Here is a 22,631-nt window from a genome sequence, read left to right as displayed (position 1 = left end):
AATGGACTGTTCTGGGGGAAAAAGCATAAAACCTGGCCCAGGAGCAGAACATAAACTGCAAAAGTGAAAAAAAATATTTTCTTTTGAGCTGATAACAGGTAGAATGTCAATGTATCAAGCGAGAGGCAGTGAAAATGTAGGCTGAGCATAGGCCACTATGAGCATTAATCCCATGACATCCATATGTCCTGTTACCCCTGTAGATATACCCTTGTCCTTTTATTTTACAATGCAAAAAAAACATCAAAGGCATACTATACTTGTACCAGCTAAATTACCTTACACAATGTAGGTTGACTAAGCTGGAAAACAAAAACATTAGCTATATTGTATTAAGATGCTTCATAATGGCTGACTGGTTGTTTGTGACTTTATTTATCACTTATTCAGATCCCCTTAAATTACAACTGGTAGATTCCTCTGTTCAGGAGATACTGTGTGAAATTGTCCAAAAACTACAAGACAGCTCGCAGACAGAAGACATGTGCACACTGAAATCATCATCGGACCTTATTGTGTCATTGCTACTTGGTGGTAAGCACAGTAAATATGGTATATGGATTGTGGCTCAAGTAGATTGTTCCTTACTGATCAGAGTTATAAAAAAAAAACAAAGATTAATTGAAATACAGTTAAGCTGGAAGTTCTTTTTAAGGTTCAATGAAGGACATAAGTGCGATTGCATGCCTTATCTTGTGTGAAATAGCTCTGCGCATGCTCAGAAATGGACCATACAATGAATGCAATTTATATCTTAATACAAATGACACTTACAACTGCCTATGACTTGAAGGGCAGAACGGGAGAGGGAAGTTGGTTTCTTGTAACTGTGCCTCGTTTTAGCTGTATCACTTGCACCCACTACAGGGCAGGTGTAAGTGCCGACTGATAGTGATGACTGACATTGCATAGTCTTTGTATTACAAACTACATGTATGCCGCTAGCTAGACCAGAACATGTGTATGCAAAGAAGATTGCTACATAAATACATTGTATGTACAGTATGCATTAAAGGTATCATGTATTTAATGTACAAAAAATATATGTAGATTTATATTATTGATTATACTGTTAAGAGTTGTTCACTTATTTTATAATAAGTTTTTTCATATGTTCTAATGTGTTTAAATTACATTGCATTGTTTGTGCTTTCTCATAAGAATTACACCTAGATGGGGAAAAAGATGTCCCCTTGAAATTAAATTAAATTTTCTGATTACTTCAATGCTGTGAACTTTACATTTGTATATCCAAAAAGGTTCTATAGGCAACTGAGTTTCAAAGTCTATCTCTTTAGCACAAACTTTTCCTTAATTCCCTTATTTTCAATTGTGGATGTGGAGTATGGACTGTAGACAGTAATAACCCGTTATATTTTTAGTAACCAGCAGACTTAGCTTAACGTGTTTCTAGGCTACTCCTACAATTTCATTTAAAATATAAAACTATTCCAGACTCCATGTTGAAATGTCACAGCCAATCAGGTCCTCCAATTAATAAATCATCGGCTGTGTGTTTTATCTTGTTATAAATTCAAACAATCGGTTATCATAAATAAAAACAATACTTTATAAAACCCCCAAAAAACATTTAGTACACTGGTCAAAAATTATTTTAATTTATATTGTCACATACAATGGAGCTGTTACAGTTCAATAGTTCTGTGACAGTTGAGTTTATTAGTTGATTGATTCAACTGAAACACTTTAAACAGGGTTCATATAAATGTATCCATATCAAACAATTGTTATGCAAAATAATTTGTCACATCAAAAATGGTATAGAGAATGTGACAAGTGACCAAACGTATTATGAAATCAATATTACCAGAGGATAATATATTGACTACGTACAACTGTCAAAAGTTTTCTTTGTTTCAATTAAATAGCAGGAAAGAACATGAACATTCAGTCACATACACAGGAGCTGTAACTATGAGGAGGAATTTTCCTAAACCCACAGTGCATACTAACATCACATGCCAACCAATGTGCACACCTGTAAAAAATAGCGCAATTGGGCAATAATATGGGCAGAGTTGCAAAAGCCAAAGAAACTTAATTTGATCTGTGCCTTCACAATTTTCCATTCATAAATGATGGTTTTATGTTTTAAGTACTTCAGGGTTTTTTTTATCCAGAACAAATTACCGTACTCTAATACTGTTTATTGTACAAAAACATCAAGTTGGACATCAAGTTGGACAAAACCAATGACAATCTTTAACTCCAAAATAGCAGATGGATTAAACCCTGGACAAATGCATACTTAAAAGATAAAGGCACATTGTAAACAATTCCCTTGTCACTCCATCAGTAAAATCACAATAACCCACAAAGATCTGTTAATTTATTGTTATATCCAACTCCAAAATGCACTCATAAAATCTTGCAAAATGTGGCAAAATTCTCTGAATAACCTATTCTGCTGAATGTAAATGCTACATGAGCAAATGGATATATGACAACAATAAGAATCCCAGGAGGCCACCTGTACTAGTAAGAGAAAGAACAGTAGCATTGGTTTCTATGCCTAAAGCTGTGCCCTAAAACCTGGTTTAATATTGCAAGATAATACTAATCTGATTAAACATATTTTCCTACTGCTTTGATTGTAAAACCATCAATTTCCATCCACTTACATTTTCCATTACAACACTTCTAAATTTCTACTTGGATCACTGGTTAAAATAAAAAGATATTCAAACCTTTAATGAACATGGTCAGTGGTCTTTAATGTTACTATTAGAGCTTAAATAAAAATGCTTTTGTTTCAGTGTCAAGGGATGTCCTTGAGTATACTTGCCTTTATCTTTTATTCACATTTATTTTTTTAGGGAGATATTATTAATTGTTTTTGTGTTATTTGCAGATGAGTCAATGCAAAAACTATTTGACAATGGCTGTGGTGTGGTCTACCAGAATATTCCTTCTTGGCTGACTTCTCGGCACACCCTTCTTCAGATGACTGGAGCACTCGCCATTGCCAACTTTGCAAGAAATGGTAATGTTGCTTTCATAAACAGATATAACCTCGTTTTGCCAAGGAGTAAAGAGTAGGAGTTCCCTTCTGTTCTGTTATGTAGTAGCCACAAATTATTGTTGTACTTCTAAAGAAAACATAGGGGAGGGGTTTAAATATAATTGGACTAGTTAAACCAAGAAAATATTAAATGAAAAAAAAAAAAATACAGGGCTGTTTTTATAAATGAGTGCTTTGCACATGCTTTATAATGAAAATCAAATAAATAGGTTTATCAATACAGGTAGGTATTGCAAAGGCAACCAAATATTGGATTTGGGACCAACCTAGTTGAAATACAGTCTTTCTTGGATGCTGTGTGGATTTTTCATCTAAAGTTAACAAGCTGCAAGTTTATTGTTCTTTTTTTAAAAAAATGTGTTTTATTAATGACTTTCAAGAAAACTTATCAAACCATTTGGATAACTACATTACATTACATTATGAGATAGAAGTACAAATGAAGTGATCAATGATGATCTTCAATTGCCTCATTTAGTTTTGTCCTTCAAAACTCAAATTATTACTACTGGAAAACATTGTAATCATCTCATATTAACATTTCATTCCTCTCAACACTGGTTCTGGTCCAAATAGGGTCAAAGTGGCTTCCCAGCAGTGTGCATACAAAAAGAGGGTGTGCTCACACCATGTTCACAGTTATTTGGGGTGTGCTTAAAGCTTCTGAAGTCAACAGCATCACTATTCCTTACCATTAAAAGTAGGGATGTGCACCGGCGACTTTTGAGGTCTCGTGTTTTGTGTTTTGGATCCGGATTTTCGTTATTTTTGGGGTTCGGATTTGTCTCGCAAAACACTTGACGAAAGGTCTCGGTTCGGATTTAAGGTTTTGGATTCGGATTTTTTTTGAAAAAAACATAAAAAGTTTAAAAATCAAGTTTTTGGGCTTATTTTCACTCCTAGGCTATTATTAACCTCAATAACATTCAATAACAAGCATTTCCACTAATTTACAGTGTATTCTGAATACCTCACAATATAGTTATTAGTCCAAAACGTTGCAACAAGGTATCTTTCTGGACTGCGTAGAGGAGTGGGTCACCACAATATATATTAAAAACCCTGAACTTTTATGATTCGCACCAATAAATGTACCTGGACTGCGTAGAGGAGTGGGTCACCACAATATATATTAAAAACCCTGAACTTTTATGATTCGCACCAATAAATGTACCTGGACTGCGTAGAGGAGTGGGTCACCACAATATATATTAAAAACCCTGAACTTTTATGAATCGCACCAATAAATGTACCTGGACTGCGTAGAGGAGTGGGTCACCACAATATATATTAAAAACCCTGAACTTTTATGAATCGCACCAATAAATGTACCTGGACTGCGTAGAGGAGTGGGTCACCACAATATATATAATAAGAAAACCATCAACTTGTTTGATTCGCACCAATAAATGTACCTGGACTGCGTAGAGGAGTGGGTCACCACAATATATTAAAAACCCTGAACTTTTATGAATCGCACCAATAAATGTACCTGGACTGCGTAGAGGCGTGGGTCACCACAATATATTAAAAACCCTGAACTTTTATGAATCGCACCAATAAATGTACCTGGACTGCTTAGAGGAGTGGGTCACCACAATATATATAATAAGAAAACCATCAACTTGTTTGATTCGCACCAATAAATGTACCTGGACTGCGTAGAGGAGTGGGTCACCACAATATATTAAAAACCCTGAACTTTTATGAATCGCACCAATAAATGTACCTGGACTGCGTAGAGGAGTGGGTCACCACAATATATTAAAAACCCTGAACTTTTATGAATCGCACCAATAAATGTACCTGGACTGCGTAGAGGAGTGGGTCACCACAATATATATAATAAGAAAACCATCAACTTGTTTGATTCGCACCAATAAATGTACCTGGACTGCGTAGAGGAGTGGGTCACCACAATATATTAAAAACCCTGAACTTTTATGAATCGCACCAATAAATGTACCTGGACTGCGTAGAGGAGTGGGTCACCACAATATATATAATAAGAAAACCATCAACTTGTTTGATTCGCACCAATAAATGTACCTGGCCTGCGTAGAGGAGTGGGTCACCACAATATATTAAAAACCCTGAACTTTTATGAATCGCACCAATAAATGTACCTGGACTGCGTAGAGGAGTGGGTCACCACAATATATATAATAAGAAAACCATCAACTTGTTTGATTCGCACCAATAAATGTACCTGGACTGCGTAGAGGAGTGGGTCACCACAATATATTAAAAACCCTGAACTTTTATGAATCGCACCAATAAATGTACCTGGACTGCGTAGAGGAGTGGGTCACCACAATATATTAAAAACCCTGAACTTTTATGAATCGCACCAATAAATGTACCTGGACTGCCTAGAGGAGTGGGCACTGGGCACCACAATAAAATATATAAAAAACCTTCAACAGGTCTGCATTACACTACACATACGGCTGCTCCTCCATCCTCTCCATCATATACATGTTGGAGTTTTAGCGTGTGACAACCTCTTGTTTTTGATAATGTCAGTGCATTTTGAATATTTTTCAATTTGCCCCACACCACTGAATGTACTTTATCTATGATACGCATCTATCTATCTTGACTGCGTAGTGTGGTGGCCCCGGTACACAATTTGGTACCGAGGCCACAATATAATTAAAAAACCCTCCACGTGTCAGAATTCCACCAAACAAGTATCTGGACTGCGTAGTGGGGTGGCCCCGGTACCCAATTTGATACCGGGGCCACAATACCTCCTCCAAACATGGTACAGACAATTCGTCATTGAGATCCCATCAAGTATGTTAAAGACAGACAGGGTCGAAGTGTTATTGGTTGACTTTGTAAACCAAAAAACTGTCCCTGTTGCACATAGTCGTGCAATGAAGACTGACTTTTTCATTTAAAGGCACCATCTTTCAAGTGTAGTGTTTGTAAGTCTAAGTCATATTATACTTTTGGTAAAATTGGTTTATTTTGTTCCTCTTTATGGTAACTACTAATAGAATTAAAGTAATAAATAGAAGCGGGAGTTCCTCTTTATGGTAATTAGTAATAGAATTAAAGTATTAAATAGAATTAAAGTATGAAATAGAATTAAAGTATTAAATAGAATTAAAGTATGAAATAGAGTTAAAGTATTAAATAGAATTAAAGTATTAAATAGAGTGGTATAGAGTTGTAGTGTGGTATAGATAGAGTGGTCCCCACAATATAATAATAAAACCCTCAACTGGTCTGAATTCCACCAAACAAGTATCTGGACTGCGTAGTGTGGTGGCCCCGGTACACAATTTGGTACCGAGGCCACAATATAATTAAAAAATTGGGCATCAACTGTCACCGTTGTTTAATATCTGATACACCTAAATATGGACTGCACAGTGGAGTGGCCCCGGTAGTAAATTTGGTGCCGGGGCCACAATACCTCCTCCAACTTCCAAGTGTAGTGTTTATAAAGACAGACAGCGTCGAAGTGTTATTAGTTGACTTTCTTAACCCTAAAATTGTCCCTGTTGCAAATATTCGTGCAATGGACAGTTACTTTTTTATTGAAAGACTCAAGCTTTCAAGTGTAGTGTTTATAAAATATAAACAACAATACAGTAGTTTTAGAGCACGTCAATACCTCTTGTTTTAAATTATGACACAGCATTTTACTTTTGGTTTAATTTCTTGAATTTTTTTAAATTTGGTTTTACTTTTTGAACATGGCAAACGACTGTTGATTGGTCATATAATGCAAAAAAAAAAGTTCCAAGATGGAATTGTCCTTGGGCCCTCACACCCACCCTTATGTTGTTGAAATAGGACATGCACACTTTAACAAACCAATCATTTCAGCGACAGGGCCTACCAAACAACTTTGGCTGAAATGATTGGTTTGTTTGGGCCCCCACACCAAAAAAGCTATTCATCTCTCCCTGTACAGACTAAACAGGCTCTACTGAGGCAAGATGTCGTCCTCATCCTCAACCTCTGATTCCTCTCCCCCTACAGTGTGTACTTCCTCCTCATCACACATTATCAATTCGTCCCCGCTGGACTCCACAACCACAGGTCCCTCTGTAGTATCTGGAGGGCAGTGCTGTACTTCATTGAGGAATTGATTATTCATTTTTATAAACATCATTTTTTCAACGTTGTGAGGAAGCAACCTCCTTCGCCGCTCACTGACCAGGTTCCCCGCTGCACTAAAAACTCTTTCCGAGTACACACTGGAGGGGGGACAACTCAGGTAAAATAGAGCCAGTTTGTACAGGGGCTTCCAAACTGCCTTTTTTTCCTGCCAGTAACAATATGGACTGTCTGACATGTCTACTTGGATGGTGTCAGCAAAGTAATCATCCACAATTTTTTCTATTGTGACAGCATCCAATGCAGCGAGAGTAGACATGTCTGCAATGGTTGGCAGGTCCTTCAGTCCGGACCAGATGTTATCAGCATCCCCGCCAGTGCCTCTTTTGGGAAAACTGAGCTTTTTCCTCGCAGCCATAGATGTGGAAGAAAATGAGGGTGGAGCTGTTGGCATGTCACGGTCCTCTTCAGAGGACAATCTCCTGACCAGCAGGTCTTTGCACCGCTGTAGACTTGTGTCCGCCGGAAACAGAGACACAACATACGCTTTAAACCGAGGATCGAGCACGGTGGCCAGAATGTATTCCTCTGACTTTAAAAGAGTGACCACCCTCGGATCCTGGCAAAGCGTACAAAGGGCTACATCCACAAGAGCTACATGCTTGGTGTAATCGCAATGGCTTACCAGCTCCTCCCTCACTTTCTCCAGCTGCTTCTGCAACAGCCTGATCAGGGGAATGACCTGACTCAAGCTGGCAGTGTCGGAACTGACTTCTCGTGTGGCAAGTTCAAATGGCTGCAGAACCTTGCACAACACGGAAATCAGTCTCCACTGCGCTTGACTGAGGCGCATCCCCACTCCTTTGCCTATGTCGTAGGTGGCTGTGTAGGCCTGAATGGCCTTTTGCTGCTCCTCCATCCTCTGCAGCATATAGAGGGTGGAGTTCCAGCGCGTCACAACCTCTTGTTTGAGGTGATGGCAGGGCAGGTTCATGCTTTTTTGATGTGCCTCTAGTCTGCGGTAGGCACTGGCTGAATGCCGAAAGTGTCCAGCAATTTTGCGCGCCACCGCAAGCATCTCCTGCACACCCCTGTCACTCTTGAGGTAATGCTGCACCACCAAATTAATGGTGTGGGCAAAACATGGGACGTGCTGGAAATTGCCCATATTTAATGCCCGCACAATGTTACTGGCATTGTCTGACACCACAAATCCCCATGAGAGTCTAAGTGGGGTAAGCCACTGGGAGATAATTTCCCTCATTTTCTTTAATATGTTGTCAGCGTTGTGCCTCTTATTAAAGCCTGTAATACACAAAGTTGCCTGCCTTTGCACGAGCCGCCATTTTGTAGTTGCTGCTACTGATGCAGCTGTTGCTGCGGAAGGGGATGCATCTACCCAGTGGGCTGTCACAGTCATATAGTCCTTCGTTTGCCCAGAACCACTTGTCCACATGTCCGTGGTTAAGTGGACAGTGGGTACAACCGCATTTTTAAGAGCACTGAGGACACTTGTTCGTACTTCTCTGTACATTTTTGGTATCGCCTGCCTAGTGAAGTGGAATCTCGACGGGATTTGGTACCGGGGACACAATACCTCCATCAACCCTCTAAATCCCACTCCACTGATGGCGGACACCGGGCGCACGTTTAACACCAACATTGCAGTTACAGCCGCAGTTATACGCTTTGCAATAGGGTGACTACTATCGTATTTTGTGGTCATGGCAAACGACTGTTGGACGGTCAATTGTTTTGTGAAAGACTTAGCGGTCTTACGACTTCCCCTCTGGGAAGATGACCGACTAACAGCAGCAACAGCAGCAGTGGCAGTAGTAGGCATACCGCTGCAGGATTCCTCGGATGAATCCCGTATTGAGGAGGACTCAGTCTGGCTGCTGACTTGGGCTGCAGGACTGAATCTGATGGAGATTGTGGAGGAAGTTGACGAGGAGGGTGTTGCTGGTGTGTATCCAACTGGACCACTGGATTTAGGTGTCCCTGTACCGATGAGGGTCCTAGCCCCAGTTCCTGAACTAACCACTGAACTATGAAGGTTATTCAGGTGACGTATAAGGGAGGATGTTCCTAGGTGGGCAAGATCCTTACCCCTGCTTATTTGAGCTTTACATAAGCTACATATGGCCATACATTGGTTGTCTGGATTTGGATAAAAATAACTCCAGACCGAAGAGGTGCATTTTTTGGTCTTCTGACCAGGCATGACGATGGGCTTTTTCATCCTATGGACATCAGCTGTTTCCCCCCCTGGTGCCTCATTTACAATAACCACATCACCATCCTCATCATCAAGTTCCTCCACAGCGCCAGCTACATCATCAATAGCCTCCTCCCGAGCCACCTCTTCCCGTACAGTGATGGGAAGGTCAGGCTTGACAACCACCAACATCCTTGGACTCGCCTTGTGGATTTGTGATAATTTCTCTTTAGAAGGCAGAGTTGTTTGCTGTTTTGTTGCTGACAGCATAACTCTCTTCAATTTTTTGTAGGGGGGGGAGGAGGAGGAAGGCTAAGATCCGTGGGTGAAGCTGAACCACTAGTCATGAACACGGGCCAGGGCCTAAGCCGTTCCTTGCCACTCCGTGTCGTAAATGGCATATTGGCAACTTTACGTTTCTCCTCAGATGATTTTAAGTTTCTCTTTTTGCTACTTTTTCTTAACTTGGGCTTTTTGGATTTTACATGCCCGGTACTACGAGATTGGGCATCGGGCTTGGAAGACAACGTTGATGGCATTTCATCGTCTATGTCATGACTAGTGGCAGCAGCTTCAGCATTAGGAGAAAGTGGGTCTTGATCTTTCCCTACTTTATCCTCCAAATTTTTGGTCTCCATTATATGTAGCACAAGATACTGCAGAATGTGTGAACTTGGTAATATTGCAGTACCAATGGACTTATACTGCTGTATTGGTTTTGCAAATTTGGTTATAATTATTATATATTTTTTTTTTTTTAAATTTTTTATTTTTTTTTACTTTTTTTTTATTTTTAAAAAACTTGGGAATAATGGGGAAATAACTATGCCCTTAGAAGCACAGAGCACAGGACACAGCACCACTGGACTGAACAGGACACGGCACAGGACCCATGTCACGATCTGCCCTCAGCTTATGTGCTACATGCTGCTTTGCATGGCAGCTCCTGCCTTTTTGTCCTATTATTGTTTTGTATTGGCAGTACCTCCACTCACCAGAGGTGCTGCTATTGTGTGCATTAGGGGTTAACCCTCCTGTTCACCAATCATTCTATGCACCTGGGTGTGGTCCATTTAAACCTGTTTCCCCCAGCTCACATTGCTGGTTATTGTTGTCCTAATCCTGATGTCATTTCCTGTTGTCCTTACCTGATTGTTTCTGGACATTTCATGCTACTTGCTGCATCAGCTGGAACCTGGTATTTATCACTGCTCCTTATTACCTGTTATCACCTCTCTGCAAATAAACACAGTGTTTTTCACCGAATTCATGACTCCTAGCTGTACTTCTATTTGAGAACCGTGACAGTATAACCAGCCCAAAAAACAGCTTTGGAGTCAGGTGAAAGTTTTGTTTTATTCTGGGACCTTTTTTTTGCTGCAATCAAGTTTTCATTTGTCTTTTGCAACATGTCTGTTTTACCAATCATGGAATTACCCCTGCTACAAACCTTACAAATGGACATTATATTGTTGCGCTCCCAGCTGGCCGGATTTTCCGCTTTGCTTTTGGACCCACTCAGGAGACTATCAGAGACGGTTTCACTGAAATCTAATGCTGTTGATTTGACCCAGCCAACTCTGTCTGCTGCTGAATCCGTGCCGCCAACACCTTGCAAAATTTCCATGTCAAATTTGCATTTAACTAACAACTGCAGTTTAACTAATGCCCGGTTCACAAGTGGGCCACGCCCCCATCTGACCGAAGTGGAGCGACAGCGCAGATTAACCAACAAACTGTGTCTCTACTGTGCCAGCAATGCACATTTCTTGCAGGACTGTCCTGTCCGTAGACCACGTCAGCTTACTGAACCATCTCCTGTTGTTTCCTCTCGGCACTCCAAATCTGTTTATGCTCCAGCATTCCTGTTCTCTGCGAAGAGACCCAATCTGCCAGCTCCAGCCGCCTGTCCTGAGGCACCCATTCCCTTTGTCTCCTGTGCCGAGGTGCCAGCCTCTGTCTCCTGTGCCGAGGTGCCAGCCTCTGTCTCCTGTGCCGAGGTGCCAGCCTCTGTCTCCTGTGCCGAGGTGCCAGCCTCTGTCTCCTGTGCCGAGGTGCCAGCCTCTGTCTCCTGTGCCGAGGTGCCAGCCTCTGTCTCCTGTGCCGAGGTGCCAGCCTCTGTCTCCTGTGCCGAGGTGCCAGCCTCTGTCTCTTGTGCCGAGGTGCCAGCCTCTGTCTCCTGTGCCGAGGTGCCAGCCTCTGCCTCCAGCTCTGAGGTCATATCATCTGCCTCCAGCTCTGAGGTCACATCATCTGCCTCCAGCTCTGAGGTCACATCATCTGCCTCCAGCTTGGAGCCTGCTGCCACTGTGTCCGGTTCCGAGTCTCCTGCCACTGTGTCCGGTTCCGAGTCTCCTGCCACTGTGTCCGGTTCCGAGTCTCCTGCCACTGTGTCCGTTTCCGAGTCTCCTGCCACTGTGTCCGTTTCCGAGTCTCCTGCCACTGTGTCCGTTTCCGAGTCTCCTGCCACTGTGTCCGTTTCCGAGTCTCCTGCCACTGTGTCCGGTTCCGAGTCTCCTGCCACTGTGTCCGGTTCCGAGTCTCCTGCCACTGTGTCCGGTTCCGAGTCTCCTGCCACTGTGTCCGGTTCCGAGTCTCCTGCCACTGTGTCCGGTTCCGAGTCTTCAGCCGCTGTCTCTGTTCCTGAGCTCCAGTCTGCTCCAGAGGGGGCGCTGCCCTTCCAGTCTGCTCCAGAGGGGGCGCTGCCCTTCCAGTCTGCCCCAGAGGGGGCGCTGCCCTTCCAGTCTGCTCCAGAGGGGGCGCTGCCCTTCCAGTCTGCTCCAGAGGGGGCGCTGCCCTTCCAGTCTGCTCCAGAGGGGGCGCTGCCCTTCCTGTCTGCTCCAGAGGGGGCGCTGCCCTTCCTGTCTGCTCCAGAGGGGGCGCTGCCCTTCCTGTCTGCTCCAGAGGGGGCGCTGCCCTTACCGACTGTTCCAGAGGGGGCGCTGCCCTTACCGACTGTTCCAGAGGGGGCGCTGCCCTTCCAGTCTGCTCCAGAGGGGGCGCTGCCCTTACCGACTGTTCCAGAGGGGGCGCTGCTCTTACAGTCTGCTCCAGAGGGGGTTCTGTCCCTCCAGCCCGAGTTGCCAGTCCATGCGGTCCAGCCCGAGTTGCCAGTCCATGCGGTCCAGCCCGAGTTGCCAGTCCATGCGGTCCAGCCCGAGTTGCCAGTCCATGCGGTCCAGCCCGAGTTGCCAGTCCATGCGGTTCAGCCCGAGTTACCACTTGGTGCTGTCTGCACTCAGGCTTCTCAAAGTGCTGTCTGCCCTCAGGCTTCTCAAAGTGCTGTCTGCCCTCAGGCTTCTCAAAGCGCTGTCTGCCCTCAGGCTTCTCAAAGCGCTGTCTGCCCTCAGGCTTCTCAAAGCGCTGTCTGCCCTCAGGCTTCTCAAAGCGCTGTCTGCTCTCAGGCTTCTCAAAGCGCTGTCCCTGGCAAGCCTTCTGCCCAGTCCGGGCCTGCTGGCAAGCCTTCTGCCCAGTCCGGGCCTGCTGGCAAGCCTTCTGCCCAGTCCGGGCCTGCTCCCAAGTCTGCCGCCCAGTCCGGGCCTGCTCCCAAGTCTGCCGCCCAGTCCGGGCCTGCTCCCAAGTCTGCCGCCCAGTCCGGGACTGCTCCCAAGTCTGCCGCCCAGTCCGGGCCTGCTCCCAAGTCTGCCGCCCAGTCCGGGCCTGCTCCCAAGCCTGCCACCCAGTCCGGGTCTCCTGTCAAGCCTGCTACCAAGTCCGAACCATCCGTTGCCAAGGGTGCCAAGTGTGAGCTGTCATCTACCTTTGAGGAGCACCTTTCTCAATTTAGTGCTCTACTGAGGTTTTGTGCCTCTTATTTCCCCTCAGTACCTAGCCTTGCCAGTGACCCAAAGAGGCAAGTTTTGTTTTTGTTAACACATTTTAGAGGAGAGGCTATGGAATGGGCAAACCCTTTTGTTGAGTCTGATCACCCCATTCTTTCTGACTTACAACTATTTGTCGAGGCAGTGATCAACAAGTTTTCACCAACACCTCCCGCTATGCCTTGTTACGGGGCCTCTGTATTGTCAGCAGGTCCACCCATCTCACCTGGCCAAGAGATACCTTTGTGCTCCACTCAGTTGGCTCAGGCCCCAATTCCGAGAAAGTCCCGTAAGAGAGGAGGACGTAAGAGAAGAGGAGGTTCTGCAGTTCTTGAACTGGCAACTGGCATGGTCTCCTTTGCCTTTCCGCCCTTGGACGAGGACTTTTCTGCCGGGCCCCCAATTCTGGATTATGATTCCGATGAATTCAGACATTTTTGATAATTGGGCGTCTGGAATCCGCCCTTAAGGGAGGGGATACTGTCACGATCTGCCCTCAGCTTATGTGCTACATGCTGCTTTGCATGGCAGCTCCTGCCTTTTTGTCCTATTATTGTTTTGTATTGGCAGTACCTCCACTCACCAGAGGTGCTGCTATTGTGTGCATTAGGGGTTAACCCTCCTGTTCACCAATCATTCTATGCACCTGGGTGTGGTCCATTTAAACCTGTTTCCCCCAGCTCACATTGCTGGTTATTGTTGTCCTAATCCTGATGTCATTTCCTGTTGTCCTTACCTGATTGTTTCTGGACATTTCATGCTACTTGCTGCATCAGCTGGAACCTGGTATTTATCACTGCTCCTTATTACCTGTTATCACCTCTCTGCAAATAAACACAGTGTTTTTCACCGAATTCATGACTCCTAGCTGTACTTCTGTTTGAGAACCGTGACAACCCAGCAGCACTACGGAACTCAGCAGGACAGAGCACAGGACACAGCACCACTGGACTGATACTGCAGAATGTGTGAACTTTGTAATATTGCAGTACCAATGGACTTATACTGCTGGATTGGTTTTGCAAATTTGGTTATAATTATTATATATTTTTATTTTTTTTTAAAAATTTTATTTTTTTTTATTTTTAAAAAACTTGGGACTAATGGGGAAATAACTATGCCCTTAGAAGCACAGAGCACAGGACACAGCACCACTGGACTGAACAGGACACGGCACAGGACCCAGCAGCACTACGGAACTCAGCAGGACAGAGCACAGGACACAGCACCACTGGACTGATACTGCAGAATGTGTAAACTTTGTAATATTGCAGTACCACTGGACTTTTACTGCTGAATGTGTGAACTTGGTAATATTGCAGTACCAATGGGCTTATACTGCAGGATTGGTTGTGCAAATTTTGTGGTAATTAAAAAAAATTAAAGTAGTTTTTGGTATTTTTTTAAAAAACTTTTTTTTATTTTTTTAAACACAGGGGAATATTGGGGAAATAACTATGCCCTTAGAAGCACAGAGCACAGGACACAGCACCACTGAACTGAACAGGACACAGCACAGGACCCAGCAGCACCACTGACCTCAGAAGGACAGAGCACAGCACACAGCACCACTGGACTGATACTGCAGAACACAGCACAGCACAGCACAGCACAGCACAGAACTAAACAGCACAGCACAGAACTAAACAGCACAGCACGAGATCTACCAGGACAGAGGACCACCTAACACACCCTCCCTCTACCCTGATCAATGCCCGAGTGAAGATGGCGGCGACTAGCGGGGAATTTATAGGATCCGAGTATCGCGAGATCCGACAACGGGATTATGAGTCAGAGCCTCAGTTTCAGATTTGAATTTGGCGCCAATACCCGGATCTGTCTCGGATCCGACTCGGATCCGCAACGTTCAGGTGGGCTTGGATTTCATAAATCCGAGTGCGCTCATCCCTAATTAAAAGCCCTTTGATTTTCCAAGCACACCAGTGGCAGGTGCATGCAGCATCTGATCATCATAGTGACATATCTGCCAACTTCTTGGCGTTCGGTACAAAGCTGCTGACTTACGGTACAGCCTTACCTAAATCAGGAAAGTTAAAAAGTACAAAATTTTGCATTCCAAAGACTCTACCCCATATTTTAAGCTTTATATTGGAGACTAGGTACCTGTAGTGGATTTTTGTCAGTAAGATAATTTGCCCTCTTGACTATAGTCACTTTCACTCTCTTTCTCTAGTCTATTACTATGTAGAAAAATCTCTATCTTCAGGAAAAATGCATGTTTTCACCAAAGATAGGACTTCTCTCTACCTATTAAGAGCTACTGCCGTGCTATCGCCGATGGTAGCCCCCGCCAATGAAGAGATTGTTTGCATGGGGAAGCCTATTTAACAAGGACTGCAATGGTATATGTACCGCTACAATCCTACATTTGCTATCACTATCTCAGTGTGGCGATGGCGAACAATAATAATCGAAAAAATTATATATTGTATTATTATTATATTTTCTTTTTGGAATGCCTGCAAAAGAATATTTTGACTATTGTATGTTTTTGTAACTTTTTTAATTCTATTTTTTTAAGAACTGGATCTGGGAGTTAAAATTGGTGCTTCCAGTTGCTCTGTGCATGCGACAATCGGCAAGATGGGTCACCCATGTACAGATGCATCCAGGACTGGCTGGCAATGCTGCAAGATTACTCTTACTATTGCCAGTCAGTATCGCCAGCTACCGCATCAATATTTTATTAGTAAATTGCAGTGAAAACTAATTTTCTTTCAGTGCAATAAAATCTTTGTTGTTGACATATATATCCAATCAATCATAGGTGATATGGCCCTATGCTACCAAGCTGAATCATCAAGAGTTGTTTACTTCATGTATAAAAAATCTATTTCACGTATACATACATATGCTCTCATGCTGTGTCTAGATATCATGTTCTCAATTCCTACAATTCTTTTGAAATTAGCTTCTAATCTGTACTAGAACAGAACTGCACAGGCAAAAAAGTATTTTGAGTGTTGGACAGATGCATCACTCTGGTGATGCCATTCCCCAATCAGTCAGTAGTCAGTACCACTTGACAGAGCAGGAAAATTTAAGTAATGGAGAATGGTAGTATAAGTTGGTCAAGAAATGGGGGTAGTAGAATAAATTGTGGTACATAGTACAAGCCAGCACCAGATGAGCAGATAACTTTGTATCATCACTCTCTCTAAAAAGATATGAAGGACTTCTTTTATGACAAAAAATGTGTTTGTTCCTTGCCTTGTCCTTTTTTTGCAGTCTTTATTGTGTTAAAATGGAACCTAATACAAACTATTCAAGTACAGTTTGCACTAAAAACAATTCACACCTTACAAATATGTTCTTTTTGGGGCGGGACATTAACTATCTTCAATTTTTATTGAATACTTCTCCTAAAAACTGTCCCTCTAATGTGTAGTTCATTTTCCCAATTGTTTGCATCTGAAACTTTCTGTTTGGTTCTTTAGCTCCTCATCATATCACCTTCCCTAAATTATTAATTAAAATCGTTATTTTCCATTTAAACACATCACCTATTTTCTAACAAAAATTAAGCAAATTAAAACAGTTTCTCTCTTAAATATCTGTAAACTATTATTTATTTGGTAAATATATACCCTTATCGCTGATACAATAACTCAGCACTTAATTAAATCTCACATTCTCAATATTAATTTCATTGTACCTCAGAGTTAAAAATTATTAGCGAAGTGCCACTTAAACTCCAAAGGTTGAGAAACCCTGGACTCATTGAAGCTGCAGAAATGATTTTTGTAAAAATATCTACCAATAACAATACATTATTTACTAAAATTCTATCATTCCCCAAAGGAATTTCATAACCTTATTGGTACTTTCACCACGAACAACATGCATATTATGTGCAGAAAATATTTGTATAGATAAAAAAAAAGCAAGGAATATTTATTAAATTTGTTATTCCTTCTTTACTATGTGTACTTTCTATATCCTCTATTCAACTTTCCACTTTGCAATCTAATAGGTCCTTTGGGCACTACGGTTTTAACTTGTAAGTTAAAAAGTAGTAACTGTGAACAAGGGTGGGAGGAGAACAGTGTCCTAGATTCCATTTCTAACCTTCAGAGAATGATGAAGCATTTTACATCAAAGCTGATAGATATGTCAGCATCCCGCCTATTGCTCCAAAAGATTCTCACTTCCATTAGGATATCCCAACTGGACTAAGATTGAGTGTCTGACATACTTGTGCAGAGGAGATTGAAAGGCTTTAATGTGTTAGTACTGGAGGTAATGTTTAAGACACTGAGCAGATTAAAAGGAGATAGTGACAGACAAAAGAAAAAAAAATTCCTAGATCATATATGTAGTAGAAGAAAAGGAAAATGATGCAGACATACACTCACTAGAGAGCTGCAATCTCTGTTTCATGATGTATAATTATAGGAAATACTCAGGTGACATAGTGAAACGCCAGAGGCTGACATCTTCTCAGTAATGTTCTCGATTTAGTACCTCTAAAAACTATTAGCAAACTAATTAAAGTGCAGTTAAATATTTGGAAATAAAGTTTTGGAATACTTCTTAACATTATTTAAATGATTTTTTCTGTCTTTTACTGTTCTTTTTATAAGATTGGCAGTAGTTTGGGGCATCAAAGGTAGATAGTACTCCCTCTTTATAAAGGCTGCTTAAAGACAGATTCGAACTGGCTTTATTGCAAGGGTGACATTAGAGAGGGGTTCAAATAATGCAATAAAAACATTTTGATGCACTTTTGAGCAGACAAAAGACTTGGAGGTAACTGAGGGTATTATAATAAAGGGGAATGGTGTAAAGAAGGAGTATTCTATATGAGATAAAGGCATTTATGCTGCACCTTTAACACCTAAAGGCCTCTGGCCCACACAGTTTTTTCACACCGCAAATAAATGTGGAAGTATGACATACTTAATGTACCGTGGTATGTGTACAATGGTGCAAACAGAGCACTAGGTAATGCAAGTTGTGCTTTAAAACATAAATTCTTGGAAAAGTCTACAATCAGGGGTTTGAAGAAATGTGAGCTGCTAAAGAAGGGGTGTGGACTTTTCAGAAGTGGTTGTGACAAGGGTTTGGTTTGAGTGGATCAAGGGCATGGCCTAAGTTGCCCTATTTTTTGTTCATAAATGCTGGGAAGTATGAACCTCTGCTTGCTATGGGGTGATTAAGACATATTTGATAACCACGGTTTTTAAATATAGAATGGTCCTTTTAGATTTAGATCTACTAGTGCTGTGTTAGTCAATTACATTTTACATATGCTAAGGTTAACAAATTTAGAGAAATTAACATGGGTATGGGGGGGCATAAAGTATGCATCTTATCAAAAATAAACATTTCAAATGTTTTTAATGAATTGACCCACCTAGTAAAAAAAAAAATCCAACTGTGTTTGCAGAGTGGACCATGCTGCACAGAGCACAACATAGTGAAAAACACATACTTGACAAGTGAAGATTGGGCACAAAGACACGTACTTAGGCGGAGTACACACTGGAGCATTTTTGTCCAATAATCGGACAAATCTGCCGACATACGACCGTTTTGTCAGAAGTTGGGGTAGTGTGTATAGTGACACGATGGCCGAAAGTCGTTCCAAAGTTTCAATTGTCGGCTCATTTGGTTGGTCGTACTTTTATTTAGTAATATTTTCCGACTAGTCCACCTAACGATCATGTAGTGTGTTTAAGTTTCCGATTGTCTCACGAGCAACTGCAGGTAGTTCCTCGAGCTGTGACTCCTTTGGGGCGTGTGTATGTTAATTTCTGATGCCTGTACCTGTCCCACGTAGTGTGGTGTCCGAACGTCACTCATTTGGTAATTGGGTGCGTCTAGCACAGTGGTCAGGGAACAGGGGTAAATTACCCCAAATGGGGTAAAATTAAATTCCTGGGGGTAATGCTGCCGATTCACATGCTGTCAGTTGGATTATAGACCCCTTTAAATGTGAAATTGCTGTTGTACCAGAAGAGCCTCAAGGGTCGGCAGAGGCACTTCTTGAGCTTCGATGCAATAATGAAGCACGTATTGCATTTGAAAACAAAGCAGATCTGTCATATTTTTGGATGTCAACAGCTGCAAAGACATTCAAAATTGCACATGAGGAGGCAGTCAAAAAGTTTCTGCCTTTTGCAACAACCTACCTTTGTGAACAAGGCTTTTCCACTCTAACGAACATAAAAACAAAGCAGAGAAATTGATTTGACGCTGAAGATTGTATCCAAATTGCTCTGACATCAAAAATGCCCCAATATTGATGCTCTAGTATCAAAAATGAAGCAACATCATTTCTCCAAAACCTGAAGTTTTGAACTTGAAGCTTTCAAAGAAATTTTGAATAGATTCAATAACATTTTTAATTCCAATAATTAATAATATATGATTTCCTTCCTTTCAAATCAAGGGGGTAACGTCGGCATATCTAAATATATTTGAGGGTAAAATGTAAAAAAGTTCCCTGACCCCTGGTCTAGCAGTAAAGCAATAGCAGGTGTCTATTGCATTAATGCGTACAGCATATGTCTACTAGTTTAATTAGAAACCTTTGTCAGTGTAGTAGTGTTATAAAAAAAAACAAGGTTTCATTTATATGTGCATTGCTTATGTCTGCCTTCTTAATTATAGGTATGTGTCACTATATTGTATGCTCAATACACATTAATAAAAAGCCAACATATGTGTATAACATTTGTCTGCCTGCATAATTATATACATTTTTGTATATAACATATTTTTGTGTTTCCTATAGATGTGTATAGGTCAGGGGCAGGCTGGATTGGGGGATATCTGCCCCCCAGGCCGGTCCCATAATGAGCTACCTTGGGCTGGGTCACCTGCATTTTTTTTTTTGTCTTTAAAATTGGCTGCTGAGTCAAGTCTTGTCCCCCGGGCCAAAATTTGCCAGCCCTCCCCTGGTATAGGTGTCTATGTTATATATATCTGATTGCATATTAGCACACCTATGTAAATGGTACTGCATTTTGCAGCTGTGTTCTGTAACCCTTTACATATACGTTCAACATGTTTCAGAATCAAACCTTTATTTACTTATTAATGCATATTTTTGCAAAATACACAGAATAAACAATAAATATTTATTTTGAATTATGTTGCAAAAATTGACTGTTGAAAAATAAAAAGTTTCAACATATTTCTATTAGTACTATAAAATTGGACTTTTTAATGGTTCAACTGGCTAGTGCAGATATGGGTCTCCTTAAACAGTTGTCCTCCTTCTGGATGATGGGGGTGACTAGTTGGAGCAGTTCCTGGAATATGGGTTTATTCATTCGCAGGAAATTCCTGAAGTGATTGGGGCTGTTGTCACGTGTCTCCTGTAGCAGGGACATATGAGAGAATTATTCTCTCCACTTGAGCCAGTCTTTGGTCCAACAAGAACTATTCTTTCTCTTTCTTTCCCTTTGGGTGTGTAATTGCAGTCTTCTTGCCACAGCAAGCAGAAAGAGAGTAGTTGCGGGATGTTCTTCAAAAGTAACCATATTAGTAAAAAAAAAAAAAATTGGTTTATGTGCGATTGCGAAACAAACATACATGTACACGTACTAATGAATATATAAAGAAAACGTGTTTTTATGAGGTTTGGGGTGGACTGACAATCAGTACTTTGGCATGACTGTTCGACCATCGTGTCACTATACACACTAACCTGACTGATTTGCCCGATTATTGGAGGAAAGTGCTTCAGTGTCTACCTAGCCTGCTGACCATATTTTGTACCGATATCCCTTATCTCCTAGTCCCCCACACCCCTCATTTGCCCACTTAGCTGAGTTCCAACAAAGATCCTACCCCCACAATGTTTTCAGTTTCTGGGACATTAATCAGTATGTGTGTTTAGCAATGAGATCATTGGTTACCACAAGTGTAGTAGTCACTATACAGTGGCTGGATCTAAAGGATCTGTGCGTGCATGGAGGTCAAAATGGTATACAGTCTAGCAGCTGTGCATCATATAAAGGGAATGTTTTGGAAGGGGTACTCTCTCAGAAAATAGGGACATCCATTAACCCTAACCTATACTTTCTTATTCAATAATTATTATTTGTCTTCTCAGACAGCAATTGTGTGCGGATGGTACAGCTTGGGGTAGTCCACAAGCTTTTAGACCTGTTGGAAGAACATGTTGAGAATGGGGATGTTGCTGTACAACATGCAGCTCTCAGTGCACTACGCAACCTTGCCATACCAGGTAATGTAAACATACTGTATCAGTGGAAATACATCTATTTCGAGAATACAAATTTCATTCAATATCTTAAGTAGAAACTAAAAAAAGAATACTAATTTCTTCGAAATGTAAAATCATTTATCATTATAGACTTAATTTTATTTATTGAAGAAAAAAGTTGTCCAACACCAACTGGCCCTGTGTCAAATGTTAATTGCCTCCTTAGTTACGCACTCAATCAATGAACCAAATTGAATTGATAATTGGGTTCAATTAGACACAATCAATTTGACATGATTACTGCCAACCACGTTGAATCTAAACGTCACTTAAATAGAACCTTACCTGCAATGTAAAGTTGGCTAAAAGGTCTTAACTAGCAGCAGAGTATGTAGTAATAAAAAGAAATTCCAAAAAAGATGAGAAAGAAAGTTATTGAAATATATAATTCTGGAAAGGGTCACAAAGCCATTTCTAAGGCTCTTGAACTCCAGCGATCCACAGAGAGAGCCATTATCTCCAAATAAAGAACTTGGAACATTAATGAATCTTCCCAGGAGAGAGCATTGACGACTCCTCCAGGAAGTCACAAAAAAAAACCAGACAAACATCTAAGGACCTACAGGCCTCACTCTCCTTAGTAAATGTCAGCATTCATAATTCCACCATAAGAAAGAGACTAGGCAAAAATGGTATTCATGGGAGAGTTGCAAGATGAAAACCACTGCAAACCAAGAGGAACATAAAGACTCATCTCACGTTTGCCAAAAAAACACATTGAGGACCCCCAAGCCGTAAGGGATAATGTTCTTTGGAATAATGAGACAAAAATGTAACTCTTTGGAAGACATGGGTCCCGTTGCATCTGACATCAAGCTAGCACAACATTCTACAATAAGAGCATTATATCAACAGTCAAACATGGTGGTAGTAGTGTGTGGTTGCTTTGCTGCATTAGAACCTGGGTAAGTTGCCATAATTGATCAGAAAACTCTTAGGGAGTATGTCCGATCATCAGTAAAGGATCTGAAGCTCAAGTGCATTATGCAGCAGGACAATGATCCAAAGTACAAGAGTAAGTTCACCTCTGAATGGCTCAAAAGAAACACAATTAAGGTTTTAGCGTGGCCTAGTCAAAATCCTGAGTTAAATACAATTGAGATGCTGTGGCAGGACCTTAAATGGGCAGATCATGCACGAAAACCCTCCAATGTGGCTGAACAAAAGAAATTCTGCAAACAAGAGTGGGCTAAACTTCCTCCACAGTGATGT

The 22,631-nt window shown here is 41.6% G+C and overlaps 1 protein-coding gene across 2 annotated transcripts in view; it reads left to right on the top strand.

Annotated features, from left to right (window-relative positions):
- LOC142161481 (rap1 GTPase-GDP dissociation stimulator 1-like) overlaps positions 1-22,631 on the top strand; it is a 220,611-nt gene that overhangs the window by 173,690 nt on the left and 24,290 nt on the right. For both annotated transcript variants that reach the window (XM_075217152.1, XM_075217151.1), the window contains 3 exons: positions 391-534; positions 2,873-3,004; positions 21,246-21,380. In XM_075217152.1, the coding sequence (XP_075073253.1) occupies positions 391-534; positions 2,873-3,004; positions 21,246-21,380 (411 nt within the window). The remainder of the gene's footprint in view (positions 1-390; positions 535-2,872; positions 3,005-21,245; positions 21,381-22,631) is intronic.

The sequence above is a fragment of the Mixophyes fleayi genome, chromosome 6 (genome assembly GCF_038048845.1).
Source record: "Mixophyes fleayi isolate aMixFle1 chromosome 6, aMixFle1.hap1, whole genome shotgun sequence".
Lineage (NCBI taxonomy): Eukaryota > Metazoa > Chordata > Amphibia > Anura > Limnodynastidae > Mixophyes > Mixophyes fleayi.
Note: the sequence above shows the minus strand (reverse complement) of the source record. Positions and strands in the feature narration are given on the sequence as shown.